Source organism: Uloborus diversus, chromosome 7 (genome assembly GCF_026930045.1).
Source record: "Uloborus diversus isolate 005 chromosome 7, Udiv.v.3.1, whole genome shotgun sequence".
NCBI lineage: Eukaryota > Metazoa > Arthropoda > Arachnida > Araneae > Uloboridae > Uloborus > Uloborus diversus.
In genome coordinates, this window is record NC_072737.1 from 1,329,935 (window position 1) to 1,344,612 (window position 14,678).

Here is a 14,678-nt window from a genome sequence, read left to right on the forward strand (position 1 = left end):
TGTATTTATCGAAGTAAACCGTGGTTTTCAAAGACAAGTACAGTTGAATCTCGATAACTCGAATATTCCTTCATCACAAAGTTTTTATCGAGCCCCAAACTTTGAGACTTGTGGAAACTTCCCATAGCTCAAACGTTTTAGCCGGTTACTTGGAACTTCGAGTTATCGAGAATTAACTATTTATAGGAATGTTTCGTCTTACACTTACGGATCACAAATAGAGATTTTAACTTGTCTTTCTCAAACTTTTACAAAAGTTCTGGACATTTTTGGGATCAGGACAAGGTTCTCATGAAAAAAGCAGGACATCTGGGCACCCCTAGCTATGACGCAAGAAAAGTGTGGAAAAGTCGGTGGAACACGTGTCGGCCAACAACGTATTTTGTTGCTTCCGAGTGCAGTTGAAATCTTTTCCAAGAACACAACAATGGACGAAACTTGAAGCAAAAGTGGTTTAAGACATCGAATTGGAATGTTCACGAAAATAAAACTTTTCCCCCAGAGTCGCTTCGGAATGAATGCGGTGGCAACCCGAAGTAGACCGTCGCGCGATGGAGTGTCACATGATTAGGTCAGCTCAGAGTGTGGAATCGTCTGTGGACGGGGGCTGCCTCCTCCCCCTGTATCTGCACGAGTCACAACACTGGAGATGGTAGCGACTGAGACGACACAAGTGTAAGGTTCTTGCTAAGCTGCAGTAACTCGAACGGTCAGTGCAGTGGCTGTCGCCTGAAACACAAGACGAGGGAAACATTAGGACTTTTCACGCGCAGAACATAGATGTACTATTAACTAGATATGGGTGCATGAAATACACCGCCAGCTCAGTCATTTCCAGCCGATGACTGCAGTTTCGTGCTTATTAGCACTCATCAGCCCGGCATAGGAAAGTGACTGAGCTGGAGGTGGAAAACAACTTAAGGAAGCCAAGAGTGCCAAACAAACTGGTAGCTAATATAGAATTAGCGCAGACCAGACGAGTGACCGAAGCAATGGTTCGGTTCAACTCGAGGATTGAAGGCAAGGCAAGGCATAGTATATTCAGTAAATTATCGGGCCCAATAGCCAGAGCTAAAGCAGAAATACATGAAATACACCGCCAGCTCAGTCATTTCCAGCCGAGGACTGTAGTGTCGTGCTTATTAGGATTCAACAACCCGGCATAGGAAAGTGACTGAGCTGGAGGTGGAAACCCTCTTAAGGAAGCCAAGAGTGTCAAACAAACTGGTTGAACCGATCCATTGCTTCGGTCACTCGTCTGGTCTGCGCTAATTCTATATTAGCTACCAGTTTGGCACTCTTGGCTTCCTTAAGTTGTTTTCCACCTCCAGCTCAGTCACTTTCCCATGCCGGGCTGATGAGTGCTAATAAGCACAAAACTGCAGTCCTCGGCTGGAAATGACTGAGCTGGCGGTGTATTTCTGTTTTAGCCCTGGCTATTGGGCGGTATTTTACTGAATATATAGATATGGGTAACCGGTGATCAGGCATGCGTCCGAAAAGCGCATGCGCGCAAACAACTTTCTCCCGTTGCCTACGAGAATACCAACATCGTCGCATCTACCGGTGAGCAGTGGTTGCATCCTCGTTGCAGAGTTGCCAGATTTTTCAGACAGAAAAATACTACACCTCCTCTGAAAAAATACTACATTTGGCGCCATCTACATTACATTTAATAAAACTACAATATTACCAAATGCATATATGTATATGAATCTTAACACTGATAGATATATATATTTATTTGTTTCATTTTTTCTTGTTCCACTTCATTTTTACCTGTTTTACCGCTTTTTTTCTTCAAATTGGCAACATTTCTGCTTTGTTTTTAAAAATTTGAACTTTGTAATTTGTTTTCTCTCTTTCTTTTTCGAAACCAAAAAAAAAAAAAAAAAAATCACAAATGAACCATTTTTTAGCGAAATACCTACAAAAAAAAAAAAAAAAAAAAAAAAATACTACGTCCCTAATTTGGGGCGAAAAAATACGACCGTAGTATCAAAAATACTACGTCTGGCAACCCTGCCTCGTTGGCTGCGCTTTTGCCCTTTATTTGAAGATTCACCCGCTCCTTAGTGGCCAGAGGTACCGTTACCCGGAATGGGGTCGTTTCCAAAATTTTAAAAGTATTTTTTTCTGAAAGAGAATGCTTAAAAACATTGGATTTAACCATTTTTTAAATAATTTGACAAAGTTTATTAGTTCTCAACAATTATTTTAATCGGTGCGCAGATTATAATTCATTTTTTACGCTTCTGCACATGACATCACAAGTGATGAAATGCTATTCACTGAGTCCATTAGCTCGCAGTGCAAATTATCTTAACCCTGCAACGCGTTTGACAGCAAAGTGTTAACACTTAGTGCTGCAAAGTACATCACTTGTGTCATAAAGACCACGCCTTATTTCCAAAATCCGACATTTAAAAAAAATTAAAAATTGTTGGGAAAATGGAGTTAAGTTTTTTCTGGCTCCATGTTATTATTCTTTTTTGCTTATTCTATCAATTTCAGTGATTAAAAGTAGTATTTTTGACTGAAGGAAACAACCCCAATTATGTTGCTATAGTACATTCAGCGATAAGTGATGGTGGAAGGAAACAAAGCAACGTAACACTTGGCGATATCGTCGTCACCTTGGCGCTGGAATGACTGAAAACAACGCCATTAAAAATGAGCGAAATGTTCATGTACAGTACTGCTAATCTTACGAGTTATTCACGAAAGTAGCAAATGTTGGCGCCAAGCAGATACCCTCTTTGTTTAATTCCGATATCACTTTTCCCTGAATGCTACAAACCTCATCAGTTATCACTACGTATGTTTGGACTAGAGCTATAGTGCAACACTTCTGATCATGTCCAAGTTAAAGATCGGCATTGGAAGAGTTTTTTGGTCGCCAATGGCGAGCAGAAGCAAAAATATTAGTTGCCACTCATGTTTTTCTAGTCGGTTATTTTTTTTTTTTTAACAAAAAAAGAAATTCAATGACATTAGTTTTTATGCCTCGTAATCATTAACATTGTTCAGAAACATTGCGTAGTTTTAATAGGCAAGATATTATCGCCTTTAGCTTAGGCAGAACTACAAGCAAATGCGAAGCAGCTCTTCCAGAGTAGCCCATCCAGAGAGTCCTTGTTAAGGCAGTTCACACTACGGCCGTCCGTCCCGTCCATCCCGTTTTTTGACGTGACGGGCTGCCGACGAAAACAGGGTAGCATTCACATACGGTCGCCGCACATCAATCACGTGGCTGAAATCACCCACCACCAGAGAGAAGAGCGCGCTGCTTCGCGGAGACCAATGAAATGCTGTCCTACTTTTGACGGCCGTCAGATATCGAGGTTCTTCTGATCGAAACCGGTCCCGTCCAAGATGGCTTGCTGTCATGGCAACCAGCAAATAAAACCTGTTTCGGGAGGAAAAAAAACGGGACGGACGGCTGTAGTGTGAACTGTCCCTTAGGGATCATCAATTTGGCATTGCCATAACAGAATAGAGGGCAGTACTGTCCAACCACGGATTGTATGGAATTTTCAAACGTCCAGATGAGACGAATCCATGTGAATAAGGGGGAAAAGTAAAAATTTGATGCGCGTATTCCGCTCATTTGAATGAGACTCTGCTTCTGCAAAAGCTGACATCGCTAAAAATAATAGATTTGTCCATTTCCGGCTGTAAAACGGATGTTTGCCTTTCCATACAATCCGTGGTCAGACAGTAAGCCTCTCAATGCTTCGTATGTGATCTCGATCCCCAGATGGTTCTCGGAAAGAATCCACAATTTCTTCTGCTATTATAAGATTCAGCTATAGGCTATCTTTGGATTGCAATACGGAAAGCTTCACGATATTGAGCTGTTAAAAAAAGTAAACCTCTCGATAATGGTGATTTCAGCGCCACTGAAAGTTCAGTTCACTGTCTCCGCCTCTGCTATGGCAATTCAAGAACGCACTGAGGATCCCTAATTTGCGAAACTGCACTGCAGTCTCTGGATGCCGTAAAGAGTTGTTCTGTATTTACTTGTCAAACAGGTTAAATAATGATACTAAGAATAATAAAGAATAATTTTAATAACATGCCGAGTCATTTTGTGCATTGGCTTTTCATTTTAATACAGTGGAAAACCATTGAATGCAATTTCTCAAGTTATTCTCAATGCACAACTTAATCAACTAGATCAATTCATAAGTTGTTAATGTTCGTCATTTTAGATTTTTTTAGAAAATTATATTGTAATACAGTCGTGCCCGTTCATAGCGTAGTCAATGGGACCAAACAAAACATTCGATGTACCTGTAATTTCGCTATAAAAAGTTGAATAATTTGCGGTAAAATGTGAAGAAGAACTTGAGATATTACATAGTAGTCACAAATTCGATGTATCGCTCATTTGGAAAAGCATGGCACAATACGAAGAAATAAAATTTTTACAGGAGAAGCGTTTGAAGTTGAACTCTTCAGGAAATGTGCAGTAGGAAAAGTAAATTTGCTCTGCTCTCCAGTGGTTAATATGAGAACACAAAATCTGTCATTATTTTCCGAAGAAGATAACGTCATTTGAAGCCCAAAAAGCGAAAAAAAAGAGAAAATTAAAAATTTCGTATTGTGGCACTACCTCTAAACGAGCGATATACGGCTTCGCTGTCAACTGGCGCAGCCGTACCTGCAGTCAAAAATTTTGATATTGGCAAATTTTCCAATGATGCCAATGGGTTTGTAATACCAAAGGCCTCAATTTAACAGTAATAGTGTCATATAGTGGATACAAGGCCCGACTAACTAAAAGTGAGGCCCTAGGCCCACGTTAATTTAGAGGCCGCCTGAAGATTAATGCAGTGGTTGATTTACAGGTTTAGGGCCTGTCGGAACGCACTTTTGGGGGTCAATTTGTTTGTCACAGAACTATGTATAAATCATTTATCGTGTGCATTTATGAATCCCCTTTGGGACCCCCTCACAATTGTGACAAAATAAATTCGTTTCTGTGAGAATGAATAAAGATTCCCTTTTAAGAACAGGGTTGCCACGCCACAGGGAAACCTGAAGAAACAGGGAAAACACAGGGAATTCAAAAATCAACAAAAAAACAGGGAAAATCCATGGAATTTCGAAAATTTCCTCAAAAACCTGGAAAATACAGGGGATTTTTTTTTCCTTCTTAAATTCAAGTTACAAAAATCAATTCCCAAATATATAAACTACCAAAAATTAATAAATAGTAATAATTATAATGAGAATATTAATAAAGTTCAGAAATAAAGTAAAATAAAAAATGGTAATTTTGCTTGAAAGTTTTTTTTTTTAAAGTAAATATTAAAATATTTATCATAAAAATAGAATCTTGAATTTCATGATAATTTAGAGTGCATGAAATGAGTCGTCAATCATCATTGTTCTGGGTCACTTATACACTTTTAGGTCCATGGCAAAGAGAAGTTTTTTTTTTTTTTTGAATAAAAAGTTGAATATATTCAACCACCATGCTATTATTATGAATTCTTATTTATTTTCCCTTATTTATTTAGAAATTTGTGTTTCGATTTTTTACCCTGTGGTGAAATGATCAAGATATTAATGTTCTTTTCCAAATAATCAGTGCTCGCTCGTTTGCAATGTTTTATTTTCATACAGGGAAAACACAGAGAATTTTTTTTCCAAAATTAAGTGGCAACCCTGAAGAAAGTTTTTTTTTTTCAAATTAATAAGTCATAATTTTTTATCATTATTTTTAAAATACATTTATTTTTCGTATAGTTGCAATCTTATGCATTATTCTTTAAGCAATTTGGGGCCCCTAATGGAAGATAGGGCCCCAGGCCTAGGCGGCCTGTGTGGTACTCAGGCCCCGAGTGGCTTGACGGATGCGCCGGTGTGTAGTAAACATGCACTTACTCACTCGACTGGCAGGGCTTTCCTCTGCAGGGCCGCATGACGAGGGGCCGCTGCTGGTCGCGGCAGGCGTTTCCGGCCGGTCGGGTGCCTCCGTGCCACACACACTGCAGGATCCGGCTCTGGAATCCGGGACGTCCACAGGCCGCCGTGCACTGCGTTCACACACAACGACTTGAGCACAGAGACAGACAACAACAGAGAGAGAGAGCCCGGTCACAACGCTGGATGCTTCACACCACACAACTATCTACACACTGGAGGGGGACATCCACGCTCCCGGTCGCAGCAGGAAACAAAATGGAGGGAGCCATCATCGGCTCAGCAAAAGCTGGAGCAAAGACTCCAAGTCACGTGACTCAACGACGACGAATGGTTGGCGCGTGTCGCTTGGAACAAGCAAGAGAAACCAGTTTTATTCCAATGCTTTGCTTTAAAATATATCACGTGACTTGGGGTCTTGGTTTCATGAATGAAAGTCTTCCCTCCCTCGAATTAAAATGGAGGGAGCCATCATCGGTTCAGAAAAAGCTGACGCAAAGACTCCATGGCTTCTTGCTTGGAACAAGCAAGAGAAACCAGTTTTATTCCAATGCTTTGCTTTAAAATATATCACGTGACTTGGGGTCTTGGTTTCATGAATGAAGGTCTTCCCTCCCTCCATTTTATCTCTTCTCAATGGTTGCAGCGCATGCGCCACGAACTCCACCCCCCCGCCTCCGAGCTGATACTGTCTTCGGGAAAAGAGGTTTTTTTCACACCTTCAAGGAGACTTTTTCATAATTGCCAACGTTGAATGATGAAGATTAGGGAGATTTATCGTACCATTCGGAGGGCTTAGCGTAATAGGCCAAGATCCCATGAGTGTCAGACCTATGTCATAGTATGGAGGCCCAAAATTTTTCTGCGTAAGTATATCACAGCAGGTAAAAAAGGTTCGCTATTATTTAAGCTGAGTCTTTGGCAGACTTCAAAAATTACTACAGTGGTCTCGGGGAAATAAATACAAATACAAAAGCGACGACCAGCAACAGGCTCTGGGCCCAGCTAGACTGGTCCTAGTCCATTTACAATCCCCAGTGAAGATCAATGGCCCTCTTAAAGCTATCTACTCCCTTGCTCATGACCACCTCTTCCGGTAAGCTGTTCCAAGGTTCCACTACCCTGCTAAAATAATAATTTTTCCTAATATCCATGTTAGCCAGAGATTTAAATAGCTTAAAACAATGACCCCTCGTCCTGTTTTCAGTGCTAAACTTCAGCCCCGTAGCATCTTTGATTTTAATAAATTTAAACAACTGAATCATGTCCCCTCGGTCTCTTCTTTGCTCAACACTGTACATTTTTAGCCTTCTAAGCCTGGAATCATAGTCTAAGTGAGAAAGTCTATTTATTAACCTTGTAGCCCGCCTTTGAACCCTTTCCAATACGTTAATGTCTTTCTTAAGATAAGGAGACCAAAACTGAACAGCATACTCCAAACGAGTTCTTACCAAACTTCTATATAAGGGCAGAAGAACTTCTTTAGATTTGTTTGAAATAGATCTATTGATAAACCCAAGCATCTTATTGACTTTGTTACTAGCAATGCTGCACTCTGTTGGCCCAACTTTAAACCCCGACTTATTAAGACCCCCAGAGTCATATCATCAAGTAAGGGCTTCTTGGTCGCGAAGAGGTAGGCCCTGAGCATCCAAGAAGTTGTTAGTGTTTCCTCTCTACAAAGGGGGAGAGGGGGGAGAGAACAAACTGATACTGATGTGCACAATAGTAGATGAGCTACTTCACAATTAAAGGACTTGACCAAGCTCATATCGTTAATTCGTTATGACTTATTAAATTCCCAAAATTCGTTTGTGGACAGAGGTGTTTTCCTTTTCTTATCGCCACGACACTCGTAGATATTCAATACACTTTTTAGTAAAAACCCTACACACAAATACAGTTCTTACATTTACTACAGATCAATATTTATTTCCTTCCAATGGCAACCTGTTTCACTGCGAAGCAGGAGAGTGATTAAATCAGACAGTCCGTCGACAATCACTTCATCTGAAGCTTCTAATCACGTGAAAAATATGTCCCGTGTTTTTCACATGACGGCGGGCGCATGCGCAGGGAACACACACACGGCGAGAGCGTGGAGGCCACCCTATTTACTCGGGAACATGTGATGGGGTGTTTGAAAAAAGCGGAAAAAATAAAATAAGTCAGGCAAAGCACACATAACAGGTGTCTCGGCTCGGATCTAAGGCGGTGTGAGTGTGAAAGTCGCGACGAAAATGACTACTGTGGATTGGTTGTTGTTGGAATGGGAAAGTTCGAGGAAAAATTGTGTAAGGTGTCTTAAATGTGTAAGGCAATATTTAGTAAAAAGCTCAGCTTCCAGAAAGATGCGATTCAAGAAATGATGGAAAACGTGTCGGACATTGAATTGACAATTGTTTTAGCTGCAACATGAATGTCGAAATGACATTTGCTCAACCGTGTTCCATCGTGGAAGTTTCTTACTTAGATTTGTTCAGTGTACCCATGAAATCAAAGTAAAAGACTGAATTTTAATGACGCTGGAGATCTTAATCCTTATCTCACCAGGGAGCTACACGAATACAGTCGGACCTCGATATAAGGTTACCCCTCGGGACTTCACGAAACTGACCTTATAAGAGGGGTGACCTTATGACCGATCCATGTATATTTTTTGATAAATAAACATGTATATACATTAATTATTTCAAAAATTTAATACATTCAAAAATATCAGCAATTAGGTTATAATAGTTTATTAGATTTGAACTAATTAAAACTTTTGGAAGCAATGAGACATTTTGAAATGATTTTTTAGAACTTTCATTTAGAGTAAAGCTGCATACAAAAATGCCCAAGCAGAGAACTGGTAAGCAACTTACCTAACTTAAAAATCATCATAAATACAGGACTGATAGGATTTTTCTTTCGTTTATGCACAATGGTTTCAAATTGTTTTCTGAAAATTTTCTTTGACTTCTCATGACTGGTAAAAAAGTGCGCTATGTGCACGTTTGAGTGGCCTCATTACTACACTTACACTTTTTACTGCATTTGGTGCACTACATGCTACGTAATAGGAATACGACTTTTCACTTTTTAAGGATCGTATATCGCGAAAAATTCTTGGAAGTGAATCTATTAAGCACTGAAATTATTTACAGAAATCAGACAGAAGTGACCTTATAAGCGATTAATGTATTATGACCAGACCACATATCCGATAAGACACAACATTCAGTGAGCCGGGACTTTAGAAAAATGACCTTATATGCGAGGTGACCTTATAAGCGAGTGACCTTATATCGAGGTCTGACTGCAGATTGAAAAAAAGTTAACAATCGAAAGAGGTAATTAAGACATTTTGATGACCCAAAAAGCCCTTGTAACGAGATGCAAGGTCATAAAGTCTGCCGGAATTTTAAGAAAAGCGGCAAATTTAAAGTCTTGGTTAGAAGTTGAAGATATCCACACGATTTTAACTTCTGCATATGACAGGCCATGACATCCATCTGCACTTCAAAACGTGTGAAAGATTACTCCTGGAACTTTGGTGACTTTTCTTAAAATTTCGGCTGGATCTGAGGCGATTCTTGATCAAGCACGCCTGCCATTTAGGGGTTCAGAAGGGTCAATTACCCCACTGGCTTTAAGAAAATAGTTTTTCACATAAGAGGGCGTATGTTTTGCTGCCGATGTAATTTGATTTGAGTATACATATTCCCTCCCCCCCCCCCCAGAAAAATCCGAAATGACGGGCTTGCAATCGAGAGTCACAGAACGGTAGCGCCCCCAACGGCGCTAGAAAAATCAGACCATATTTTCTCAGCGTTGCCAGTGAAGATTCGACTCCTTCCTTTGTACCCTGGAGTGTAAATAAAAATAACAAGCACATTTTAAAACATTTCTTTTTCTACGCGAAATATTTATTTAAAGAACTGGCATTTTGAGAATTTTTATTGAAAGTACCTAAAATAAACAGCTGTCACTGAATTTTTTTTTATGATCTATATATATATAAATGAATGTTTGTCTGTATGTCATCCATGAACTCAAAAACTACCCGGCAGATTTGGCTGAAACTTTCACCGTTTGTTATTTTTGGTACTGGGAATGTTTATAGACCAGTTCGAAAAAAAATCCGATCGATAGTTCCTTTTTTTTCCCAATTTTAGTCACAATCCATTGGATAAATACGAATAAAATGATCGGCTGCAGAAATGAATTCGCGTGAAAGATCTCATTGATAAGAAGCCATTTTTCTTCAGTTTGAACAAATAAATTCTTTCTTTATTGTTTTCATGCAACGGGGGGATTTAAAACTTTTTCTATTTGATATTTTTAGCGATGGATTGATCTTGCAAATTGCGTGAGTACAAAATTTGAGTATAGTCACGGCTTCACTTGATTATTATGAAAATGGCTATATATATGTATTTTTCCACGGAGAAGGTGCATAATATGCTCATTGAAGCCACTCGCCACTAGGTGGCACTGCAGAGTAGCCACTTCTGCCCCGTTCAACCGATTGTCATGAAAATCAGTATAATGATGTATTTTTTTGTTGGCGTAGCAACGCGCGTCGGATACAGCTAGGTTAATATAAAAAACTGCCCAGACTTCAGATCTTTTAGAATCTTTCGTATCACCAGTAGTTCTGAAAATATGGCCAAACATTCTTCAAATTTTATTCCCAAAAACTTCTATAAGGTTCTCTCATAGTGCAGACTCACGAAGAAAGGAAGAGAAAAATTCCCGCCGCCGGCCTCAAAACCAACAGGTGATGGGAAGACGATCGAATGCGGAATGCATAACGAGGAGGGTGGGTCCCGCGCTGGAAACTCCGGGCCATTAAAAGGCATAACAAACAAGCGAAGAGTTCCATTAGGGAGGTGCGAGAACAACTAACTACCCGCGTTATTAATGGGCCGGGGATGATCCGCAAACGATTTTTCGAGGAGTAAATACAATGCATAATTAAGTGAACCCATTTTATATCCCCTAGTCGCTCTCGAGTTTTAGACTCGAGAGAGCGTTTTTGAAACCTTTTGGGGCGTCGAGAATCGAATGTCGGTGGTTTTTGATGAAAATTACTTCTGAATGATTTTTGAGCAATCACGATTGCTTATTGTTCTCACTTGACTGTTTTTGACGTTCCTTTGATTTTATTTTCCCACCGCCACCCTCTGCAGCATCACCGTCGACCGGCTCCTCACGATGCTGCTCCTATAGCGAAAGCCGTCTCCAGGTTGCATCCATGTCCAACACTTACACGCATACATACACAACTACATACACACACAACTACACACACACAAAAATACATACACCTGCACACACATACACAAACACATACACACATAAACACATACACACACTCAAACACATACACACACCTACACATACATACAGACACCTACACATACACACACAATTACCCACACACTCATGCCTGCACACAGACACAAACACACATGCCTACACACACATACACATACCCCCTACACACAAACACACATACCCTCCACACACACATAAACACTCACGCCTACATACACACACAACCACTCGTGATTGCGAAAAACATAATTTGAATTCAAGAGGGGAAAATTCAAATTAATTTATTATTATTATTATTTTTTTTTATGGAAATTACAAGTAACTATGCCAAGGACGGATCCAGAAAGTTTTCAAGGAGGGGCCGGTTGATTTTTTAGCTGATCTCTTACTACTTATCTAATTTATATATTCTATAGATGGGGGGGGGGGGGGCTGCCTTAGAATTTTTGTCTAAAACAACTAAAATATAGAGATTGAGACAAGGAGTTCCCCGAAATTATTCCTTTCTTTTTCCGTTGAAGGAGGTCCCCAAAAATTGCGTTTTAGAACTTCAATTTCGTAACAATTCTGGAGGAATATTCCGAAACCCTCTCCTAACATCATGGAAGGTAGTCGAAAATTGCACTTTTTGAGACTTCAGTTTCGAAAAATTACCAAAGGATAGTCACTAAACTTATTATTTCTCCCAACACTACCCGAGATGCCCACAATCGCGTCTTTAAATCTTAAATTTTACAAAATGATCGGGAGAATGGCTTCCAAACTTCTTCCTCCAAAACCGACAAAGATCATCTATAATTTCCTTTTTGAAACTTCAATTACGAACAGTTTCCGGAAGAGAAATTGGAACCGTGTTCCTTTTCTAAACGTAATCAAAAAGGGCCTACACTTTCATTTTAGGACTTCAATTTGGAAAAATTGCTGGTGTTGGATCCCTCAAGGGAGAGGCGATCGCCCCTCCCTTGTATCCGTCCTTGAACTGAAGGAATAGTTCCTTCCTTAAAAGTAATGAAGAAATTCATTACGTCTAACTCATAGTTTCGAACTCCAGCTGTGATGCCCGCATCTGATTCAATATTTTCAAGTGGTCATAGCAGGGGTATGACCAATACATTTATACATAAACATATTTTTTTTGGTTGGGGAGGGAGGGGGATAGAAATTTGGAAATTAGATAAAAGAGGTTACAGGGAAAATGTAAAATTAAATTGCAATATTAAAGGGAAAAAGGGCCCAGATTTTGAAAAAAAATCGGTCTTTCAGTGATTTGAAACTATGAAAGGGACTTTTAGAGGGAAAAAAGGACTAGTTGAGCCCACACAGAGGGACCAGCGGAGCCCTGCGTGAGAGATGGCAAAGGAGAAATCTACCCAACGGTATTTCTTCAATTTGAATCATCCAGAGAAAAAAAAAAAAAAACGAATGCTGAGAGAAAAATGACAAAGTTTTTGTTAAAAAAATTCTTTCCAAAGGGGCTGCTTACCAGTCTTTTGCAGATATAGTGCAATCCATGGCATAGTCCTTCGTGTGGATGGATGCCATTAGGGCACTCATACTAGAGAATTTTGACGCACAGTTTCCTACTAGATGGCGCAACCTGAATTCTCAAGATGCGAAATGGTAGTAGGGATTTCACTTTGCCGGGAGTGCTTGAGCCAAATGAGCACTCGAGGGACCTCTGACATGCGACTTGGGCGCTGACGATATCATGCAAAAATATAAAAAAATAATGCAATGAAAATTAACGCTTATTTTACGAGGATTGCTAATTCATTACGCCATATTTAATGAACCTGATATAGACTTCCGAGGAACTGGTAAAAATCGCTCAGTTTCCACGAAGGAGCATATGTGTGATTATAGAACTTCTGCGATTTCGGATGTTGGAACGTGCTAGTATAAGTCCAAAGAACATCTGCGAGAAATTACAGAAATGCATCTTAATTAAACGCTTAAATAAATAAATAAATAAATAAAACAGTGCGGTCTCTGAGATCCTACGTCCTCTGTTATGTCCTTCTTTCTCACCTCCCTTGTTACGGGTTAAACTATAAAACAAGGATTTGCACAAACTTGAAACACTTAATTGAAACACAAACATTTACGTGTGGAAAAAACTTGCCAAGACGGTTAATTGTTAGTTTTAATGGTTACATGAAACAATTAAAAAATTTAATTGTAATTATTTTAATTGTAAGAAGCGATTAACGTACATTAATCCAATTAAATTAATGCAATAAATTATTAATGCAAGTGCAATTAATAGTTTAATTGCAATTATTTTTTCAATCAATGAACAAGGCAATTGAAAAAAATAATTGATTAATGCCCAGCACTGATCCCTGTTAGGAGTTCTGAAAAAGATAACTGGAACACCCTGTATGTAACGTTATAATGTGCCCTATTAACACCTTCAGCAAACACGGAGAACCTTCGACTTGTTGGCATCGAACCCGGAACCCTCCAGGAACTCCCCGCGGCTAACCTATCAGACCACCACGGCCGCTCAATGAATGTAAAGATGGCAAGAAGTAAATGATGAAACAAAAATCTCTGAGCAAGTATTATTAAAACTTGATTGCGTGTTTGTGTGTGTGCACGTGTGTGTGTGTGTGTGTTTGTAGGGGGTATACCTACTTGGTCGAAAGCATGCTTTTATTTGAGACTGGCTACAGCATCAAGCGATGTGAGAGGCAACTCAGGAAAAAAACGGGAAAGGTCTCAAAACAACTACTGGGACAAAGAAAAACAGATTCTACCTCTAGTAAAAAATGATCACATGGTAGGACATGCGCAAAGCGGTGACATTGGAGAGGAACTTCCGAAAAACATCGCTTCATTTCCGTCACGAGAACACAGATTTTCAGTTTCGAAAAAGTTCGCAACTGGCTCCCCAACCATTTAGCAAACGCAGGCTACGTTCGCATACCGCTACCGGTAGACCGGTGACCAACCAGGACATTCTAATTAGAGCTACCGGTTTATTGGTTGTTTCCGAAGTCGTTCTAATAGCTTCACCGTGAGATCCGCCGGTCGATCGCCATTTAAGCTGGTTGATTGGTTGATTGAACCACGTGACATTTTTGACCAATAATAATTATTTTTCATCTGACTAACCACGACATTCAAATAGAGCTACCGGTTTATTGGTTGTTTCCGAAGTCGTTCTAATAGCTTCACCAGGAGATCCACTGGCGAAGCGCCATTTAAGCTGGTTGATTGGTTGATTGAACCACGTGACATTTTTGACCAATAATAATTATTTTTCATCTGACTAACCACGACATTCAAATAGAGCTACCGGTTTATTATTGGTTGTTTCCGAAGTCGTTCTAATAGCTTCACCGGGAGATCCGCCGGTCGATCGCCATTTAAACTGGTTGATTGGACCACGTGACATTTTTGACCAATAATAATTA

At 39.7% G+C, this 14,678-nt stretch overlaps 1 protein-coding gene across 1 annotated transcript in view; it reads right to left on the bottom strand.

The window, feature by feature from the left end:
• Positions 1–577: 577 nt before the first annotated feature.
• The window catches only part of LOC129226157 (protein madd-4-like), a 125,670-nt gene continuing 111,569 nt past the window's right edge, over positions 578–14,678 (bottom strand). The window contains exons 18-19 of the mRNA XM_054860757.1: positions 5,900–6,047; positions 578–729 (exon numbers count right to left, since the gene is read on the bottom strand). Coding sequence (XP_054716732.1) covers positions 578–729; positions 5,900–6,047 — 300 coding nt within the window. The remainder of the gene's footprint in view (positions 730–5,899; positions 6,048–14,678) is intronic.